Here is a 21,317-nt window from a genome sequence, read left to right on the forward strand (position 1 = left end):
GTTGTAATGAATTAACTGAGAGTGTTAAAGAACTAAAAGGAATAAACTCTGTGGAAATTAAAAAGGTCGCTGCATGATAATGTATATATGTTAATATTAAGGTATGAATGTTTGCTCTGTCTAACTTTTGCTGAAACGTGGAGTGGCATAGCAATATAATTGAATTGATTGTAATTAGGAACTAGTTTAGTGAATTGAAATATCTTTGAACTAACTTGGCTTGAACTGTAATTAAGCGTTATGTCTGTGAAAGTGGGAATTATGTATTCTGAAGGTGTGTCACTGTGTTTTAATCTATACATTAAAATAATCAAGAATGTACTAGAAATAAGAATGGATGTGCTGTAGAATAGCTAATTGATTATGAATTCAAAGTGAATTAAAATTGGTTAGAATGAGTACAGGAATAGTATGTTAAATATTTCTATGTTAATTCTGATTGCATCCTTTATAATGTCATAATGGTGGCTGTTTTTGCTATAAAATAACTTGTCAAAGTGATTAATAGCATTGAAAGTAATTGAGTTGATATATTAGTATCTTAATTTTGGTATGGGGTAGTTAGATTGCTGGTTTGGATCTTGGTGATATATATATACATGTGCTTTTAGATTGAAATCAGGTGCGGGATAAAGAACGTATATAAATGTGTGCTGTCATATGCTAGTTTCTATAGAGGTGATTGTCATAGTTTTGTGTAATGGTGCTGGACCAAAAATGTACTATGAATATGGTCTTTTAATACGAAATGAGTTTAGATGTTAAATGATGGAATGTTGGTTGTTGCGGTTATATTTATGATAGAAATGTTGGCAGATTTGTTACATGTTGTTCAAGTGTTTCAATTACATGTATTCCCGAAACTAAATTTTGGGCAGTCAAACCTGTTTGGCATTGTTTTTTGTTTTTTTGTGGATTAAATTATTGGGTGATGATACCTAGATAGAATTGGAGTTGGTTAACAAGTTTAACACTAAAATTAACTTGGGTTTGAATTGAAAATAGCTAGTAAGAATCTGTTTTAGGTTGTGTATATTGTTTGGAAGAAGTAAGTCAACTTTTGGCTATCATATTGCATAAATTGTTGTATTTGGTTGCTGGAAATTATTCTGCACATTCTATTTACGTGTTCTAACTCTAGAAAAAGGGCTGAACGAAATTTCCAGGTTCATAGGATGTGAAAGTATTGTTTAGTGAGTGTTTTATGATTTCAATGTGATGTTTTGTGGCTATTTTAAGTAGGTTCAATACTGGAAAAGAGTTGATATTGTTCAACTATTTTAAATGATATAAAGGCTATGTGATGGATAATGAATCTTTTGACTATGTTCTAATGCTAAATTCTCAATTATATGAATATGATATTCTTGTGTATTTCAGTTTCCATATATCTGATATGAATTAGTTTTGGACTGTCAAATATGTTTGCTATTGGGTTTTGACTAGTACACTGTTGACTAACCTTGTAAGGGGTAAAATCTGTTTTAAGAATTGTGTGCTGTTGTTATGTATTCATATGACGAGACTCTTTTACCTAGTTACCTCTCTATCCTGCAATTATATGCAATGTGTGATGAAATATTAGTCCTCTGTACCAGTTACTTGAGCTACGTGGATAAATATAGTGCAAATTCTCTTGTATTGCTATGATCAGTGCTTGTTTTGGGTAAACCTTTATTGATAATGGATGCTAGAATCTCTCCACTTTGTAGTGGGATAATTCCTTGCAGGTTTGGGGTGTTATGGTAATGCTGAAAAGGTTAGGCTCTAAGTAAATTGGTATTTCTGGGTTATAACTGTTGAGTCTCTTTTGGTTGTATATACATGTGCAGAAACGTGAGTTTGTTCTGTTTGTATGGGCTGGAATGAATTTGATTGTGCTCCTTGTTAAAGGTTATGGCAGAGCATTATTTAGGATTATTTAGACCCTTTATGTGTGTTGTTTTGGGTGTCTTGTCCGATTACGTTCTTCAAGGATATATTTTGGATGTGCTGGTCATTTACTTTGCTAAAATATTGATCGTTTATGTTATTGTTCTTATGTATGTTGGGTGTGAAATCGTTTTAAGCTAGTTGACCAAGGGGTTGAATTTCATAAATTACCTGTTTTTGATATTTGATAAATGAATGATGTGTAAGGACTGTTTTGGCTGTGTGTAACATGTTTGGTGGCTGTTTTATGTTATGGGTGTTGACTACTGAAGAATGAAATATGAGGATTGTTGTATGTTGTTGATTTCAATTACAATTTTATTATGTTTATTAGATATTGTTTCTAGTTTCAAGCATCACGTGTGGTGCTATTGAGTTGATTTATGGCTGTTCAAATTGTGCTAATTGTTATTTCAGTAATGATTGAAAGTTGTCCAGTAATGATTCAGTAATTGCTATTGAGTTGATTAGATGTGGGTTGTGGTGTGTAGTGGAATGATTGAAAGTTGTCCAGTATTGTTTGGATTACATTTTCCTTTTGAATATCAATAGGTATACTCATTTGAGTGAAATTGGGACTCAATTCAGGTTTTTTCTTTTTGAATATATTTTTAATGTTTGCACGCTATGCTTAGGTTGTGTGGCCTGGGACCAGATCCAATCCAATCTTTTCTTATTGAACCTGTTTGTGATATTCACACCCCTCTCCTTAGGTGTGCTAGGGCTAGGGGGCTAGGCCGGCTAGCGTGGCCTCTAGGTGGGCTAGGCGGGCTCTAGGGGGTTTTAGAGCCTTTAGGGGGAGTAGGGGCTTTAAGAGGGCTAGAGCCTCTAGAGGGGCCGAGGGCTTAGAGCTATAGGGAGGCTTAGGGGGCCTGTAGGGGGCTAGTGTCCTTAGGGGAGCTAGGAGCTCTAGGGGATTTAGGAGTGTTAGGGGCCTCTAGCTCTAAATGGGCTAGGCTCTAGGGGCTTAGGGATCTAAGGGGGTTAGCGGGGCTGGGGGAATCTACGGGGCCTTTAGGGCCTTGATATGTCTCTATATTTACATATTTTTTCTGTGTTTAGGAGTCTTTCTTAGCTTTTTTTAGTTTTTAATTGTTTAGAATTAGGTTAGTTTTATGTTTTTCTCTTAATTATTTAGTTTTATAGAATTTTAGTTAAAAATAGGTTTTTAGGTTTATTTTTAGTATTCTTTATAAATAAGTAGGAAATTAATATTTTCTAAAAATTCTTTTGAAAAAAAAAATTCTTTCTTTTAATTGTTAAATTTTCTTTTCTTTAATTTTGAATTGATTTCTTTTTCTTTCTTTGCTGCTGGACAAATTTAATTGGAATTGGGCCGCTGCACTGAATTGGGCCAAAACTTAATGAAATGGTGAGTAATGAAGGAATTGGAAGCTGATGTTCTTATTGGGCCGCTTGCAAGCATCTGGCTGTCACATTGGAATTAAATGAAGAGTGTTTCATCCTACACCTCTAAGATCTCATCCTGCATCTTCAAAAATTTCATTTTTAACCTTCTGGTATCTCATCCTACACCTCCAACTTTTTTAAATCTTTATTTTTAACTTGGTTTAATGTCTCGGTAGGTCCCTATTTTTGGCGTGAATCTCAAATAGGTCCCTTTTCTTTTCGGCGTCTCAATTGGGTTTTTTTTTTTGTAAAATTGGAGCAATTAGGGGTCTGTCGTCAAATTGAACAAACAGCCGTTTAAGTTTGCCTACGTGTTATTAAAAATGAGTTTGAATTGATTTTTGTATTAAAAAATGGATTGAGCAAACGTCAAATCAGATATCTTCAAGGGAAAAAAAGGCAAACTCGGCAAACCCCTTTTCTTCTTTTCTTCTTCGATTGGAAGCGCGGAGGGGAAACCCCTTTTCTTCTTCAGAACCCTAAAATCCTAAGGGATATGCACAAAAAGGAAAAGAGAGAAACACCTCTTCCTTCAACCTCCAACGCGGTAGTCCCTACCCTCCGTCGCGTTTTCCTTTCGCCAGCCAAGAGTGTCGTCGACGACGCCACCCACGTCGGACGGAGCAGCCCAAACTTCGACCTCCTTTTCATGCGCGAGAGAGAAATCTCGTCTCTCCCTGCGACGTTGCCGACACGAACCAAGATCGCCACCGCTGACGCCGTCTTCAATAACTGATCGGAGTCGTGAGCACTGGTCTCCTCTCCTACCGTTAAGACTATGCCTCTTTGCTAAATGGATGTGTGCTTGAAAGATCTCACTTTCACCCTCAAAAAGCTGAACCCTTTTGTCCCCTTTCTCCATTTCTTTCTCTTTCTCTCTATGCCAAGAAAAGTTACTACTCTTGCTCCTTAGTTCTCTCTCTCTCTGTTTCTCTCTATTGGTGTGAGAGTTTGAGGAAAACTCAGCTTATGAGGCGGCTTTTGCAAACAGTGGGTAATTGGTGGGTGATCTGTCCTGTGATACATGTTACAACTTTAATGGAAAAATTACCATCACAATCCAATCAAATTCCATCTTTTTCCTTCGATTCATTTTTACCCATATACAACAGATCCAGAAACTCACACCTACACACCATAAAATGGTTTTACATTGAAGTTCAAGTTTGTGGGCAGGGCAATCTAATTATGAAATGGAAGAAGCTAGAATTTTCTTTTTTAAATAATTTTTTTTGCAAGCATATAATTTTGAGTTGAATGGAATGAACATGCAAGCGTACGGGAGACACATTGGCAGTGAAGATATTTTTTATGCAGGTGAAAAATAAGCTTGAGAGTGATGAAGAGGGTGAGTTGGTCTCTCGCTTGGTGAAAGATATGAAACCATGGAAGATTGAATTCGGGTCAGGGGACTACAATTAAACTTTTAGATTTTGCCCACTTTGCCCTTCCCTAAATCTGAATCCACATTTGTGCAATCCAAATTTTTAATACAAAATTCGTTTTTAATGTCACGTCAGATTAATGAATACACTGACCATACCACGTAGGCTAAACTTAAACGGCCGTTTGTTCAATTTGACGGCAAACCCTTAATTGCTCCAATTTTACACAAAAAAGAACCCAATTGAGACGTCGAAAAGAAAAGGGACCTATTTGAAATTCACGCCGAAAATAGGGACCTACCGAGACATTAAACCTTTTAACTTTAATAAATATTTTTCCATTTTCTTTTCTTTTTTATTAAAAACAATCTTCACTATCTTAATAATAATTTAATTTAATTTAATTTAAAATTTAAATATTATTTAAAATAATTTTGTATTTTAATAATTATTAAAATATAATTTATATTTTAATAATAGTTATATTAAAAACATAAAAATAAAATAAAAATAATAATAATAATAATAAATTTGATTTAATATATTTAAATATATTAAATTATAATAAAATCTATAAAATATGTTAATACTTTTACTTTTTATTTAAAATTTAATAAATATTAAACTTAAATAAAAATTATAATATTACTTATTATATTTTTATATTTTAATAATTAATAAAATATAATTTATATTTTTAAAATAGTTCTATTAAGAGAATTGAAAAATAATAACTAAAATAAGAATGAAAATGAAAATAAAAATGATAGTTAAAAGGGTTAAATATGTTTTTAGTCCCTAAACTATTGGTCGTTTCTGGTTTTCGTCCCTCTTTCAAAGTAAGGTACAATTTGGTTCTCATTCTTTTCAAAACGTTCGTTTTAGTCCTCAGAATTTTGGTTTTAGTCCTCATTTGTTGCTAAATGAGGACCAAATTTTTAAACAGTGTTTAGTTTTCAAGGACTAAAACGAACGTTTTGAAAAGAATGAGGACCAAATTGTACCTTACTTTGAAAGAGGGACGAAAACCAGAAACGACCAATAGTTTAGGGACTAAAAACATATTTAACCCTAGTTAAAATTATATTTATTATATTTAAATATATTAAATTATAATAAAATATTAAATTAAATTTAATAATTATTAAAATTTAAAAAGAACAAAATTTTGAAAAATTTGTTAATCGGATATAGATATCCGATAAGTTATGAATCGGATATCCATATCCGATAAAGAATGGTTTTTAAAATTTTATTTTATATATAAATTTTAATAATTATTTAATTTAATTTAATATTTTAATATAATTTAGTATATTTAAATATTTAGTTAATATAATTTTATTTGTTATTTAATAAATAATTGTTTTAAAATTTTGTTTATTATTTAAATTTTAATAATTATTTAAAATAATTTAATATATTAATATAATTTAATGTATTTGAATATATTAAATATTTTATTTAATATAATTTTACTTTTTTGTTATTATTTTTATTTTAATTATTTTATTTTTATATTTTTAATATAATTATTATTATAATATAAATTATATTTTAATAACTATTAAAATATAAAATTATATTAAATAATATTAGAATTTTAAATTTAATTATTATTAAGGTGGTCTAGAGTCTTTTTTACAAGAAAAAGAAAAGAAAATAAAAATATATTTATTAAAATTAAAAATAATTTTTTTTATAATGTTAAAGGTGTATGATAATGATGAGATGTCAGAAGGTTAAAAGTTGAATTTTTGGAGGTGCAGGATGAGATCTTGGAGGTGTAGGATGAAACAATCTTAAATGAAATGTTGGGTCGATGCCACTGGAATTCAATATTGCACCTGTTCAGCACGAGCAATTAGGCCGCTGCATGGGTTGACTCCAACTTAAGTGATGCGGCACCGTTTTGAGGATTCAGCTGCTGCTGCCTAAGGGGTTCAGACTTCGCATTTTATTTGGATGAAAAGAAAAACCCAACAGCAAGGGTTCCAAAGAAAGCGAGAAAGAAGAGGAAAGTTCCATTGGCGCGAACCTGCCCAGCGAAGAAACCCTGACCGGAGCTGACTAGAGTTGACCGGTGAAGATGAAGAGATTGAAGTGATCGGAGGGTTCTGATATATGGAGCACGAGGATCATTGCTGACCGTCCGGTTGGGAAGCACAAGCGTTAAGAGCAAGTTCTTCTTTCCTTTTCTTTCTTTCATTTTCTTTGTTTTTTTGACCCTATATAAAGGGGCTTTTATCTTGTAAATAGATACATTTTTCACGGAGACGAGACACAGAGTTTTTTATTTTACATTTTTTAGTCTTAGGAGTAGATAGAGAAGACGCTGGTTCTAGGGTTCTATCGCGCTTTCAATAGAGTGGATTCGAATTCTCGTGTTCTTGCGCCTGGTTTGTTCGGTACATTTTTGTGTATTCTCGTTTCTTGTTAATAATACTTTCGTTCTTGATGTTCTTTTATGTGTTGAGTGTTTGTTGATTCTATTATCTTAATTTTTCTCATTATTTATGTGTTCTTGATGATGTGAGAGTCTTTCTCGTTTTGTTTTGTGAAGAAAATTGATTTGGACTCTGTGACTCCACACAATTAAAATTCCTTAGGGAATTACATGACTCCACACAATTAAAATTCCTTAGGGAATTACATGACTCCACACAATTAAAATTTCTTAGGCAATTACATGACTCCACAGTGAGCATGACTTATCGAGATGTCTTCTCGAGTTGGAGATGAGTCTAATGAAAGAAAAATATTGTAATTTGTATTTTGTTTTTTTCAGTTCATTTCAATTAGGATTTTATATGTTTTAGAGTATATTACATGTTTCAATTGCATTCAGATTAGGTTTTGCATCTGGTGATGATTAGAAACATGAATTAGGAATTGAACTTGTTGTGATTTGGTATAGTAAGTGGACATTTACCCAATCTAGGTTCTGATTTGGAACTTAAATACCACATAATGGGTATGACTTTTCAAGATGTCTTCCTGAGTGGTAAATAACTGCTTTTCTACACTAAAATTGGCACTTTTTATTCTGATTCATGATTCCAATCAACTAATCTGTTTCTACTCATTAGTTTAGGTGTTTGCTCATTTGATTTCAGTTTTATTTGAGAATAATATTGGCATGTTTGTTATTAGTTACTTCTGTTTAGAGTAGAATTTGATGATTCATTTTAGATTTTATGTTTTACATTTTAATTCAGATTTGATGCTTAGTTTAGAAATATATCTTGATTGTTAATGCATTCTTTTTATTTAGGTTCTGCTTCTGTTATCTATTTCTGTTTCAAAGATTTTCTTTCCTTATTCATTTTAGCATTTGAGTTCTGTTTAGATTGTAGGAAGTTGTAGTAAGTAGATTTTGTTGCAGTTTTGATACTGTTATTTTCTTCTCTTTCATTACATTTCAAATTCTTTATTCTTTTAAACAAATGTTAGTTTAGACTAGTTTCAATTCTTTTATTTTAGTTTCATTCATTTTAAATGTCCCCACCTGTTTAGTAGTTAGTAAGTAAATAACTGCAAGACCTTAACCATACACTTTAATCTTAATTAGCTGAGTCCTAGGATTGATATTCTGGTTGCCCTATACTACATTAGTGGGGACCATACTTTGTTCTGATTTTAGGCGACAAAAATCAGTTTAACAGGCCTCTAGGAAGGCTAGGGGGGTATCTAAGGGCTCTAGGTGGGGTAGTTGTGCTAGGGCTAGGGGCTACTTTAGGGCCTCTAGGGGGGCTAGGAGTGTTAGAGCCTCTAGGGGCATTAGGAGAGCCTCTAGAGGGTCTAGGGGGTTAGCGGGGCTAGGGTGCGCTATAGGGGCTTCTAGGGGCTCTATAAGGGCTAGGGGGGCCTCTAGGAGGCTAGGGGGGGGGGGTAGGTGTGTTAGGGTTACGGGGCCGACTAGGGGGCTAGGGTCTAGGTTAGGGGACCCTAGGAGAGGTGGGGTGGGGGGCTTTAAGGGCTAAGACCTCTAGGAGCTACTAGGGTTAGAGGCTACTAGGACTACTAGAGGCTAAAGGCTACCTAGGGCTATTAGGGGCTAGGGAACTAAGGGTACTAGTTGGGCTAGGGGCTACTAGGAGCTTCTTAGGGCTAGGTAGGGGCTAAGGGTACTCGCAGGGCTAGGGGCTACTAAGGAGAGGGACTAAGGACTACTTAAGGGCTACTAGAAGCTAAGGGCTAGCAGCTAGTAGGGGCTAGGGGGTTTCTAGGGTCTAGGGGCTAAGGCTAGGAGATAGGGGATAGGGGGTAGGGGCTACTAGGCAGTAGCTACAACTAGGCTATGAGTTGGGGCTACTAGGGATTAGGGGGTTACTAAGGCTACTAGGGACTAGAGAGGTTTGGGACTAGGGCCTATTGGGTTAGGGGTTAAGAGCTATTAGGGGGCTAAGGGCTACTAAAGTATACTAGGGCTACTAGGGGCTGAGGCTAAGGGCTGGGGGCTAGGGGTACTAGAGGCTAGGGGCTAATCTAGGGACTGACCTATGAGCTAACCTAGGGGCTAAGAGCTCGTGGTTAATCGGAGCTCGAGGCTACCTTAGGGCTGGGTGGGCTAGGAGACCTAACTTAGGGGCTAAGGGTTAGCTAGGGTTAGAGCTAGCCAGGGGTACTAACGGGGGGTTAGGGGTTATTAACTAGGTGTTGTTAACTAATTATGGTTAACTGACGACGGTTAACTAACCGTAGTTAACTAACGACGGTTAACTAACTGCAATTAACTAACTATGGTTAACTAATTGCGGTTAACTAACTACGATTAACTAATTACGGTTAACTAACCGCGGTTAACTAATTTTGGTTAATTAACCGCGGTTAACTAACCGCGGTTAACTAATTACGGTTAACTAACCACGGTTAACTAATCATGATTAATTAACTACAATTAACTAACCGCGATTAACCAATCACGGTTAACTAACTGTGATTAACTACTGCAGTTAACTAATCGCGATTATCTAACTACGGTTAACTAATTACGGTTAATTAATCACGATTAACTAAACACGATTAACTAACTACGATTAACTAATCACAGTTGATTAATTACGGTTAAATAACCGCGATTAACTAATTATGGTTAACTAAACGTGATTAACTAACTATTTTTATAAATAATAAGATGTATATCTAATTTGAAATTATATGATGAACAAAGTTACTATTTTGTTTTTGTAAAACAAGTACTCTAACCAACTTTTAAGGAAAGTTAAACTTTTAAACAAGTCTAGTTAAAAGTAAAAAAAAATTGTAATAAATAAAAAATGTCAAATTTATATTTAGTAATAACCACACAAGCTAAGTTTAACTAAAGTTTCTTTAATTGTTTTACCGTGATGAATATTATTTATGAAACAATGTTGCTAATATGAATGATATAATGTTTATAAAAGAAAAATATGATTAGTTTTGCTTTAAATTTATACATATATATTGTTTGATTTAATATTTTTTTACATAATATTTATCTATTTTTTTTTCACTTTTGTCTTTTGTACATAAGAAAAATAATGGAAATATTATTTTGAATGGATGGAAATATTAAAATTTTCAAATTCATTATGATAGTCACATTTCAAGAATTTTTTTCTTAGCACCAGTTAAAATACAAATATAGAAACCTTGATGATCTAGATGTTGGTCTTTTGTTACTGGTTAACAACTATCTATACTAGCAGTTAAGTCAATATATTTTCACTAATACTATAAATATATTCACCGTATAAAGGATTGTAAATTAAACATTTTGTTTTCCTTTTAAAAATGAATATATATATATATATATAATAACATAAAATATTATTATTTAAAATATAGTTAAACTATACAAAAAGATGTCACAAAACTAATGACATTCATATAAAAGATGAATTAATTCCGAACCAAATTCAATAATAGTAAAAAAAAAACATGAAAAACATACTATACAAGTTTAGAAAATAAAAAACAAACAAGTTTCAAAATTTTATTTAGTGATTATACATTTATAAAATTTAATTTATCTTAAAATATTCATTAAAATAGGATATTTTATAGTGAAATATTTAAAATTTTTTAAACATAATTATAACTAATAATTTATTCAAATTAGTTATAACAAATTCATTTAATTTTCTGCAGTTTTGTTATACAAAAGTGTCATGAAATAATATTTTTGTTAATCTTTATGAAGAGTAGTATGTAATTTTTTCAGAATATGTTGCGGGTGGTGACTTATAGGAAGTTTTGGTTAAAAGGTACGAGTGATTTATATAGAGTTTTACAATCATGACACATGTAAATATATATAATTTAGAGCTCTTTATAATTTTTATGAAGAAAAATATTTGATTGATAAGTTAGTTGATTTAATTTTTTATATAAAACATTTTAATTTTGAATTTTTATGTATATTTTTATAATAAATATAATTTATTTATATTTCATAAAATATAATTTTTATTATGATCTTATGTACTTTTTTATTTTTTTAATAAATTTTTATATAATAATAAATGGTTAAGAAATTTTGAAATTTTGAATAAATGTTATTTATGATAATAATAACTAATATTTTTTATATAAAATTCATATTTGGAAGGAGTGACTTTCTCAAACCTTTCACATGCATGCAATTCCTTTTACTTGCATGCAATTGGAACTAATGCTTAGCAAAGTAAGCCAAAATATGCAATTTTGCCCCTAACATACATAAAACAAAAGCAAAAGTTGCCCTGACAAGATATATACTTTTAATTAGTTAATTAAAGTTTAAACCCTCGAATGGTCCTCGTATTTATATGAGAATCTCAAATGGGTCATCATTTTTTTTTCGGTCTTAATTGGGTCATATTTTTTTGTAAAAATGAGCCAATTTTATCCTAATCGTTAAGTGCTCTCAGACGGCGTTAAGTTTAGCTGAGCTCTGTATTTTATATTTTGATGGCGTGACATTGTTCATTAAAATTGAATGGGTGATGTGTTTTAAATCATCGAATCCACGTGGCACCGATGCTTCTTCTTCCCTCCAACCATTGATCACCTTTCACCTCTTCCGCTCCTCCGCCCAAGTTGCTTTCTTCCCACTCCCACCCTCAAACCCTCACTCCCCAAACACACACCCTTTCTCCCTCTCAAACTAAAAAACGCCGTTGTCGGGGGCGGGTTTGTCGAACTCCTCTTCTCCTCCGCCGATAGAGCACCTCATCTTCCATTCTCTCACTTCTCCTTTTCCCTCACTCTCTCTTCATTTTTCTCTCTCTAGAAATGGCATCAAAACTATCATTCATGGTGTGTTTCATGGCTCTATGCGCCATTGATCTAGCACAAAGCGCACCATCCCCTCAAGCGCCAGCACCGTCTGTGGGCTGCTCAACCCTTGTTCTCACCATGGCCGATTGCTTGTCCTTTGTCACCAATGGCAGCACCATCACCATGCTAGAGGATACCTGCTATTCTGACATCAAGTCTATGCTCAAAACTGCCATGTTTGCCTTTGAGAGGCTTTCAAAAACAGTGCTCAGTTTGGTGTGATTTTGAATGTCAGCAAGGTCATAAAGATCAGTGCTTTCAAAACTGCCCTGTTTGTCTTTTCATTTTCTTTATGGTAGATTTCTTCACAAAGATCAGTGCTTTCGACTTCTGGGTTGGTTAAAGGTTTTATTTTTACAAACAGCATTTCTATAGTTTACAACTATTCCAATTCAAATATAAATATTCATAGGAAGTTGATGAAACAAGAATCATATTTCTTTAGGAAAACACGGCAGTGATAGCAACAAGCTCGGAATTTTGATGGCAACAAGCTCCTCCCTTTAGAGCACTCACCGCAAAATATTCCTCCACAAAATCGGCAGTGATGTCGAGAGCACATGATGGGATGAAACCTCACACCACAAAGCATACAAGAAGAAGCAACACTATCAGAGGAAAAAGAATCAAAATACTCTTTAGTATCGCAACTCCTCCTCCTACCACCCACCTCATCATCCTATCAATAATATTAAGCACCATAAACAAAATCAAACATGGAGCCCCAAACTGTATCCAGACCCAGAGGAAAAATTGATATAATTTTAACTTTAAAGTAACATATTAATTTAATGTTTGTAGATGATCCATGAATAATTCCCTTATTCATCTCTCTCTTCTGGCCTCACTTTCAAATGCAACATGAACACATCAATGTTTGTGAACTGTAATGGTGAAGCATCGGCGTTGTGGAAGGTGATTTAAAACACATCAGCCATTCAATTTTAATAAACAATGCCACGCCATCAAAATATAAAATACAACTCAACTAAACTTAACGCCGTCTGAGAGCACTTAACGGTTAAGGTAAAATTGGCTTATTTTTACAAAAAATATGATCCAATTGAGACCGAAAAAAAAACGATGACCCATTTGAAATTCCCATATAAATACGAGGACCATCCGAGGGTTTAAACCGTTAATTAATGTATTCAATAAATAAAATGTTAATATTTTTATAAAAATGAATACATTTTTAATTTAAAACTAAATTATACACAAATTGAAAAAATTAAAAAGGTTAAATCTCTTACAGCATATATATAATCATCACATTTATTTTATGCCAGAGGATTAACATTATATTTGAGGTTAATAATAGGGTTGAAAAAATAATATGTAAATAGGATCTTACTATAATTTATCAGTAAACTATTAAAGATTACTCATTATTGACAAATAATGTATCTATTTTTATTAAACGTAGTTCACTAATTGAATTAATGCAAGAGTTTGTTAGTTTAAATAGGTCAGGGCAATTAACATTGGCTGTGTTTAAGCCTCCTTAAAATACTACTTAACAACTAAAAAATCAAATTTTTAATAGTTGATTAAAAAAACAGTTTATTTCGAATAAAAAAAATAGTTCAATTCGACCTTTTGATAAAAAAATATATTTGAAATTGTAAAACGAATATACATAACTAATCCAAGCAAAATCTGTGAAGTACCCATTATTGGAGAAACAATGCTAAAATGATAGAGAGATGATTTATGTTAAAAGGTGGAGATTTTATGCTATTTCTTTAATACAAATAAACCCTTTTTTTAAATAAAAGAAACATTTTATAATGTTAAGATTAGGGATAACAAAAAAAATCTACCTCCGCATATCTCTGTAAACAAAATTTGTGACAGATAGTTGGTATATGTAGATATTTACTATGACGGGTAGTAGATATTTTAATAATCGTTTATAAACGGATCATATCTATTTGCAGGTATTCGCTACCTGAAAAAAAAAATTAATTTATATTTTATTAAATTAAATTTAATTAAAAATAAAATTAATTTATATTTTATAAGATTAAATTTAATTAAAATTAAATTTTAGTTTATATTTAATTTAACTTATATTATATTTTATATATTTTTTAAATTTTATTTTAATAATTTATAATTATATATTTCTTTTAAATATTTATAGATATTCGCATATATTTACCGATATTTTCGAGTTTTAAAATATTTGCAGAGATATTTTTAAATAGATATTACGAATGAATTTTTTTTTTTATCAGATTATGAATAAACTCTCCGTGTCTAACCCGTTATCATCCTTAATTAAGATTGGTTGAGTTAATTAAAGAAGAAAGTGCTCAACATCTTGATCTCATCAATTTGATTATTCAATTGATTAAATTATTCAGTAGATTAGTCGTACCAAATTAAAAAATGAAAAAAGAAACTCTGTTTTCATGTCTTCTCATTCGAATGTTAGTTCATCCTGAATGTCTAAGAAGGGCATGTATAATTTCTGTTATCTGAATCTTTCTGTCATCTGATGCACATACAGCTATTTCTCTGAATGATCTGAAGCCACTGTTTCATTTGCCAAACAAAGTTCAAAAGGCTAAAGTCAATGGTTGTAGGGATATCCTTCTTTGTCCTATTTTCATCCACTCTGAGTCTAGCTTTTCTACTCTCAAAATGGTTCTCAAAAGGTAAAACAAAAAATGTTCCAAAAGGGTCTCTGGGGTACCCTATCATCGGAGAGACCCTTAGTTTTCTTAAAGCACAGAGACAAGACAAGGGTTCTGAATGGTTGGAAGAACGGATATCTAAGTATGGTCCTGTCTTCAAAACCTCCTTAATGGGATCCATCACAGTGTTTGCAATTGGACAAGCAGGAAACAAGTTTATCCTTGGTTCACCAGATGATGTGCTTTCTGCTAAGAAACCCATCACCCTGAAAAAGATATTTGGAAGACAAAGCTTAGTTGAACTCACAGGACACAGGTACATAATCTTCAACTCTAACTCACTGATGCAGCTAAGGTTGTTTCTTTCTATTATTTAGATGAATGTCAAATTAATCCTTATATGATGATGATGATCTTGATTCAAATAACAACACTTTTAAAATAAGGTGTTTTATGTCTGGATGAATGGATTAATTATGAATAGTTGAATAGTAATGGATAAAAGATTTTGGAATAGTGTGATTATTTGGATAGTTCATAGTACTGTGATACCAATACTGGTGGTCCTTGTTTCAGCTTCTGATAGAAATGATTTTGAAAAAGTTGAGGTTAAAAAGATTTATTTGTGTTTGGGATGATATTTTTAAAGTGAGTTTGAAGGAAATGAGTTTTGTTTGATTTCCAACATGCTTTTCAGAAGTGATAAACAGAATATATAGTTCACCTTTTTTTCTTTTCTGGTGGCTGTGTTAATGTTTCATGCAGATACAAGTTAGTGAAGGGGGAAATGCTGAAATTCTTGAAACCCGAATGCCTTCAGAAGTATGTAAAACAGATGGATGAATTGGTGAATGCTACATTACTGAGAGAAGTGACAGAGAAAGAAACAGTGGGAGTTGTGGTGTTGATGAAGAAACTGTCCTATGATTTATCATGCAATATATTGTTTGACATTAAGGATGAGCATACCAGGGAGGCTTTGTTTGTGGATTTTACTTTAGCATTTAAAGCAATTCATTCTCTTCCCATCAATTTCCCTGGTACCACATTTTGGAGAGGCCAAAGAGCCAGGGCAAGAATTGTTGACAGAATGATTCCTATTATGAACAAAAGATGGGAGGAAGTGTCTAAAGGAGTCTTAAGTTCTACCAATGACATGATTTCTGGCTTGCTTGCACTGAGGGATGAAAATGATCAACCTCTACCACATGATTTAATTACAGACAATTTTATATTTTTACTTGTTGCTAGCCATGACACATCTGCCACTCTTATGAGCTTGATGATATGGAAGTTATCTAGAGATCCAGAAGTTTACAAAAAAGTTTTACAAGGTACCACTTTTACACTATGATTTGCAGTCCAAAAGTAAGAAGGAAATCAATGGACCCTTAGTCCTTTCAGTTGTTTTACTAAATGCTTCTATGCAGAACAAATGGAAATCATAAAGCAAAGGGAAGGAACAGAAGAGAGACTAACATGGGAAGAGATTCAAAAGATGAAATACACATGGAGACTGGCTCAGGAGCTGATGAGGATGATCCCTCCCTTGTTTGGCAGCTTTAGGAAAGCACTTAAAGATACTAGCTTTCAAGGATATGACATACTAAAAGGGTGGCAGGTGATATTTGCATCCTCAAAACTTCATAAATCGTTGTTTTTTTTGGGGACAAACTTTAATGTTACATTGGTTGTTTGGTCAGGTGTATTGGGCAGCATATGGAACCCATATGAAGGATGATATATTTGAGAATCCAGAGAAGTTTGATCCATCTCGTTTTGAGAATCCAACAAAGCCAATTCCACCTTATTCTTACCTTCCATTTGGTGCAGGGATTCATTACTGCATAGGAAACGAGTTTGCCAGGATTGAGACCTTGACAACCATTCACAACTTTGTGAAACTGTTTGAATGGTCTCAAGTAAACCCAGAGGAACCAATTACCCGTCAACCAATGCCATATCCATCCTTGGGTCTCCCAATTAAGATCAAACCCAGATCTAATATGCCTTGATCCTCTTCTTATACACTGCATTCGTTTCTTATTATTGCTGTAAATTATTATTTTAGTTATCACTGTCATCAATGCTAGCTAATAATATTCTCTCTTCTAAATTTTTGATATGTTTTTTTTCTGTTGTTGGAGATTGTACTATATATATAACTACAACAGTGTGTGTGTCTATATATATATATACACCACTATCATTCGTTAGTAATTAATATCACAATTAAAGACAAAAAAGTCAAACTCGTTTAAAAGAAACATCAAATGTAAAAACCGTGTGGGAGAAAGAACTAGCCAGCAACATATATTTGGCAAAAATATTGATCGAAGAAGGCACTATATATAGCCGGCATTAACAAGCTTTCAATATAGAAACATTTTCTCATTCATCAGTTTGATCCATGCAATTTGAACAGCTTGTATTCGTCGTTTAGGATAACTAGGGAGTTACCAGAGAATGAGATGCTGGCAGACAAGAAAGTTGGCGATTATTTTGATGCCAGACTTTGGCAGTTAATATTGTATACTGATACCAGTAACAAGAAGAAAAGACACAATGATAAAAAGCGGAATATATAATTTAGACCTTTCAATTCAAATAGAATGAACAAATAGAATGAAACAATAGTATAAAACAATATCAGATAAAACAAACTCGGAAAGAACACATTACCATGAGGCACTATATTAATTATAACATATGGTAGTACATTAATATTTGTTGTTGGTTTCAAAGAGGGAGGTTGTAATGAGCTGAGAAAGGAGAATGAGTTGCAGACATGACAAAGGAGGCTTCAGTGCTGGCAATGGAAAGAGGAGACCTTCTAGGTCTTGAGGAGGCCATGCTATGGTGACCATAGCCTCTATCACCACTCCTCCTTGGTCCTTTCTCAGCCCATATTAGCTCTGCATGCTTCAATGTGCTTGGATACCTCCAGCTGCAACACCCTACCATCCCTGCCCTTTCTATGTACCTGTGTCAATATAGTTTATCATGTTATATTATAGTAGAAAATATAAAAATCCATAATTAAATTATGATATAAAAATCTACTATAAGATGATTTTAAAGAGTATATATGGCTAGCAAGTTAAAATGGGATACTGATATTTGGGAATCCTACCTCAACTGAAAATAAGACAATTTGATAATATATAAAATAATATCTAAATCATGGATTAAAATCTATTATAATAAAATTTGTTATTTATTGAATATATCGTGTCAAATCTTATTAAACGAACACTTATTAATTTTTTATCTAGAACAATTTTTGCATGAACGCATAGTTTCTTCTTTGTCTGTGACAGAAATGTTGTTTTCTTGCAGCGTTTTCAAGTAAAACAGTTCATTTGGATATCATTACCTTTGGCTGAATCTCAATCCAAGACACTCAATGCACTTTCTTCCTTCTGTCATTTCTCCCATGCCTATTTCCACACACTGCCTGCAATAAACCCTGCCACATACCTGCATACCCCAGAAACATCTTAACATAAACCTTATGTATCATATATTAGCAAAGTTCAACTTTACTCAATTATACAGTCCCTTCTAAAAAAATGTAAGAGTTTGTAACTTGTTGTAAATTATGCATGATATTCCAATGTTCGTCAGAAAAAAAAAATCATTTTTCCATTCATTAATCCTCTTAATTATTTCAAAAACCTTACATTGTAATCTATAAATCAGAGAAACTGCCGTAAATATGAAAAAAAAGGCAGAAAAATGTCTTAAAACACAATATATTGTAATTTACTTAGACAATTTCATTATCTAGTTACTGAATCATAAACAATGCGCATGCAAAGACATACCAGGCATCTAGTTCTGAAAAGATAAACATAGTTACTGCAAATGGTGCAAATAGTAGAGTGAGGAATCCCTGGCCTCCTTCGTCGACCAGATCCACCTTTTCCAGAAGCAAAACTGTCACCACTCTTCATGCCATCATAGCTCATGCTATACTCACTGGCCCTGCTAATTTGAGCCCTTGCAGCACTACCACTTGCGTGGTTAAAATGTCCCCACGATAAGTCACCAGCTCCGTGACCAAAATCATGATGCTGATAGTGATGATTGTGGTTGAGTCCCTCCAAGCCCTTTCTGAAGTCAAGGCTAGGCACAGTGGAAAGAGAAGGTGAAGGTGAAGATGAGGGTACCTTTGTGGGGTTCTTATTAGCTTCAGAAACATGTTCAGTTGTGGGCATTGTAGTGTTTTTGTGGTGTGAGGAAATGACATTGGGTAGGTCTTGAAAGGTGAGGTTAACAGAGTCATCAGGGATTCCTTGGTACAGTTCTTCAAGTCCTAGTTTTGGCTTTGCCTGCACAGTGTTCATGTGATTATCGGCCATTGGGATGAGAGAATGAAGTGATGATGATCGAGCTATGAACTTGTGTGACAGAAATATTTAAGAGAATGGGATGAGAAGGTAAAAGCTGTAGCAGGCTTGTTTATTACGTCCATTCAAAATAATGACAATCATATGTAGCCAAACTGTGTAAGGCCGGTCGAAAATAAATTAGGAAATAAGGTTACATGTGTAAAAACATCTGTACATACTTCTAAAGTAGAAAAATAAAAAGAAAAAAAGGAAAGTATTTACATATAAATACTAAAAAATGACAATATTGAAAAAATTATATAAATTTTTAGTATAATTATTTTATAAATTTTCTAATAGAGAGAGGTGATAATTTCAAGGTTGGGATTAAATAACAAATGTGGTGTCAATAGCAGTTGTTGTGTTGGTCATTAATTAGCAGCTGCTTTTTGGTAATTGGAGACTCCCTTTTGTTTTTGAGCCATGTTATTGGAAACCTCAAAGTTATTGTCCAAATCTCCTCCAACCAAAAGGACAAAAATACAGTTTTGGTATTTAGTTAAAATTATTTGTTATGAAGACATGTCTTGTTAACACAAGGGCACTTGTTATTTTAATTTTTTTAAGGGGTCAATAACAAAATTTACTTATTTATATTAAAAATATTTTTACCATTGACACCATAAAAATATTCTTTTGTTATATATTTTGAATTCATACATTTAATTATATGAAACCCTAAAATTGCAAAACCCCATTCTCATTTTACATTTGTTCTCAACCTCCCTTTTTCAACCCTCTTCTCAATTTCCATTTCCTTTTTTTTCTCTTTTCTTGTTTATCAACTATTCTTGAGGAAGCATTGAAGAACTCATCACCCCAATATCATCAAGAGTGGTAGTCGAATAAGGAAAATTTTTGTCTTTCATATTTGAATCAAATTTGTTTTAAATGAAATTATCTCTCTCCCTCTTGTGCTATGTGCTGTTAGAGCTTCCTCAAGGCTTCTATTTTTATCTTAGGTTCCAATGGAGTTATAGTCACTACCTAGGGGCTTTTATTTCTTATTCTAAAGTTGTGCAAAAGGTTGTGACTTAGTGCCTTTTATTGATAGGATTTTTTTGAATTTTTTAGTTTGAAATTGTTTGGATAGAGTTTATACATTGTATCTCGTGTTTGAGAATACAAATAAACAAGTTTTGAGAGATTGCATGTGGGGCTTGAGACTTAAATCAAGAAATTTTTGAAATTTTGGAACGTCACTGCTAAGAGGTACCAACTATAACTAAGCGCGAGCTTAATTTAAAGCCCCTTGGAAGCAAGACACTAATGTTTTGGCTTTGAGTGCTACTCTTGGTCAGGAATGCAATGGATAGGGTCGAGCACGAATAGTGTCTATTCGCAACCTGACCCGCATGTAAAAAATTGTACTCGCAACCCGACCTGTTATCCACTGGATATCCGCATAAAAAAAATCCACAGATTTTTTTCAACCCGCGGATACCCGTTGGATACCCGTTTTCAACCCATAAATATTTAAAAAATATATTTTGTGAATTTTTAAATAAGGTTTAAATTAAATTACAAGTTAAAGAGAATAGTTTAATATATTTGCTACATATTAAAAAGACACAATTTTTAAACAAGTTAAAGAAAACAAATACTGAACAACTTAAAAAAAAAGATGAGGAAGAAACACCCAATAATTGAAGTCTCAATTTAGTCACATCATTAACCCACAAATACCTATCAATGTATGAAAAAGAGAGATAAAGAATTTCCAAGCCCTGAACCCAAATTTCAAAAACAAACGCAATCATAGAAATTTCCAAAACGCGATAACAACCAGGGTCTTCAAAAATCTAATCTGCATTAATGAACTAAAGTCCAAAGAAACTCAACACCCATTCGAATCATAACCCCAAAATCGTGTCACCAATCAATAGGAAAGAAATCAAGAAACAAACTCCAAAAACGCGAATCAAAACGTACAAAAGAAACCCCCAAAATCAAAGAACAAATAAAACCCTAATTCCAAATCTCAAATCGGAACAGAACCCCAATAAGAACCAAGAGAGAGAGAGAGGAAGAGGGAATGGAGCCCACTCCCTACGCAAGCTGAACCAGAAGGAAGAAGAAAATAGTCCTCCGATAAGAGAGAATTTTCTAATGAGATTTTATGTATATGTGATATCTCAATTAGGGTTAGGTCAAAAGTAATGTAACCCTTTTTTTTCTTTTAGAAAAAGGTAGTTGAAAGGAATCCTAAGTCATTGTTATTAAAATTTCCCTTTTTTAAGAGTAATAAA

The 21,317-nt window shown here is 32.9% G+C and overlaps 2 protein-coding genes across 2 annotated transcripts; one reads left to right on the plus strand and one right to left on the minus strand.

The window, feature by feature from the left end:
* The first annotated feature begins 14,452 nt into the window (after positions 1-14,452).
* LOC108342490 (taxadiene 5-alpha hydroxylase) lies at positions 14,453-16,757 on the plus strand. The gene is made up of 4 exons (XM_017580274.2): positions 14,453-14,990; positions 15,440-16,008; positions 16,105-16,295; positions 16,378-16,757. Exons 1-4 carry the CDS (start codon positions 14,614-14,616, stop codon positions 16,687-16,689), a joined length of 1,449 nt encoding a protein of 482 aa, XP_017435763.1. The 5' UTR covers positions 14,453-14,613; the 3' UTR covers positions 16,690-16,757.
* Positions 16,758-17,366: 609 nt separating this feature from the next.
* Positions 17,367-19,107, minus strand: LOC108342686 (uncharacterized). Its single transcript, XM_017580481.2, has 3 exons — positions 18,502-19,107; positions 18,051-18,154; positions 17,367-17,657 (listed from the first exon to the last, which is right to left on the minus strand). Exons 1-3 carry the CDS (start codon positions 19,036-19,038, stop codon positions 17,414-17,416), a joined length of 885 nt encoding a protein of 294 aa, XP_017435970.1. The 5' UTR covers positions 19,039-19,107; the 3' UTR covers positions 17,367-17,413.
* Positions 19,108-21,317: the final 2,210 nt, after the last annotated feature.

The sequence above is a fragment of the Vigna angularis genome, chromosome 6, assembly GCF_016808095.1.
Source record: "Vigna angularis cultivar LongXiaoDou No.4 chromosome 6, ASM1680809v1, whole genome shotgun sequence".
Classification (NCBI taxonomy): Eukaryota; Viridiplantae; Streptophyta; class Magnoliopsida; order Fabales; family Fabaceae; genus Vigna; species Vigna angularis.

Excerpts from the sequence above, each read along its gene's own strand:
- LOC108342490 (XM_017580274.2), top strand. The coding sequence starts at position 14,614 with ATGGTTGTAGGGATATCCTTCTTTGTCCTATTTTCATCCACTCTGAGT. Across the intron at positions 16,009-16,104 it reads TTACAAAAAAGTTTTACAAG|AACAAATGGAAATCATAAAG; the intron begins GTACCACTTTTA and ends GCTTCTATGCAG. Across the intron at positions 16,296-16,377 it reads ACATACTAAAAGGGTGGCAG|GTGTATTGGGCAGCATATGG; the intron begins GTGATATTTGCA and ends TTGTTTGGTCAG.
- LOC108342686 (XM_017580481.2), bottom strand. The coding sequence starts at position 19,038 with ATGGCCGATAATCACATGAACACTGTGCAGGCAAAGCCAAAACTAGGA. Across the intron at positions 18,155-18,501 it reads TTTTCAGAACTAGATGCCTG|GTATGTGGCAGGGTTTATTG; the intron begins GTATGTCTTTGC and ends TGGGGTATGCAG. Across the intron at positions 17,658-18,050 it reads GGATTGAGATTCAGCCAAAG|GTACATAGAAAGGGCAGGGA; the intron begins GTAATGATATCC and ends ATATTGACACAG.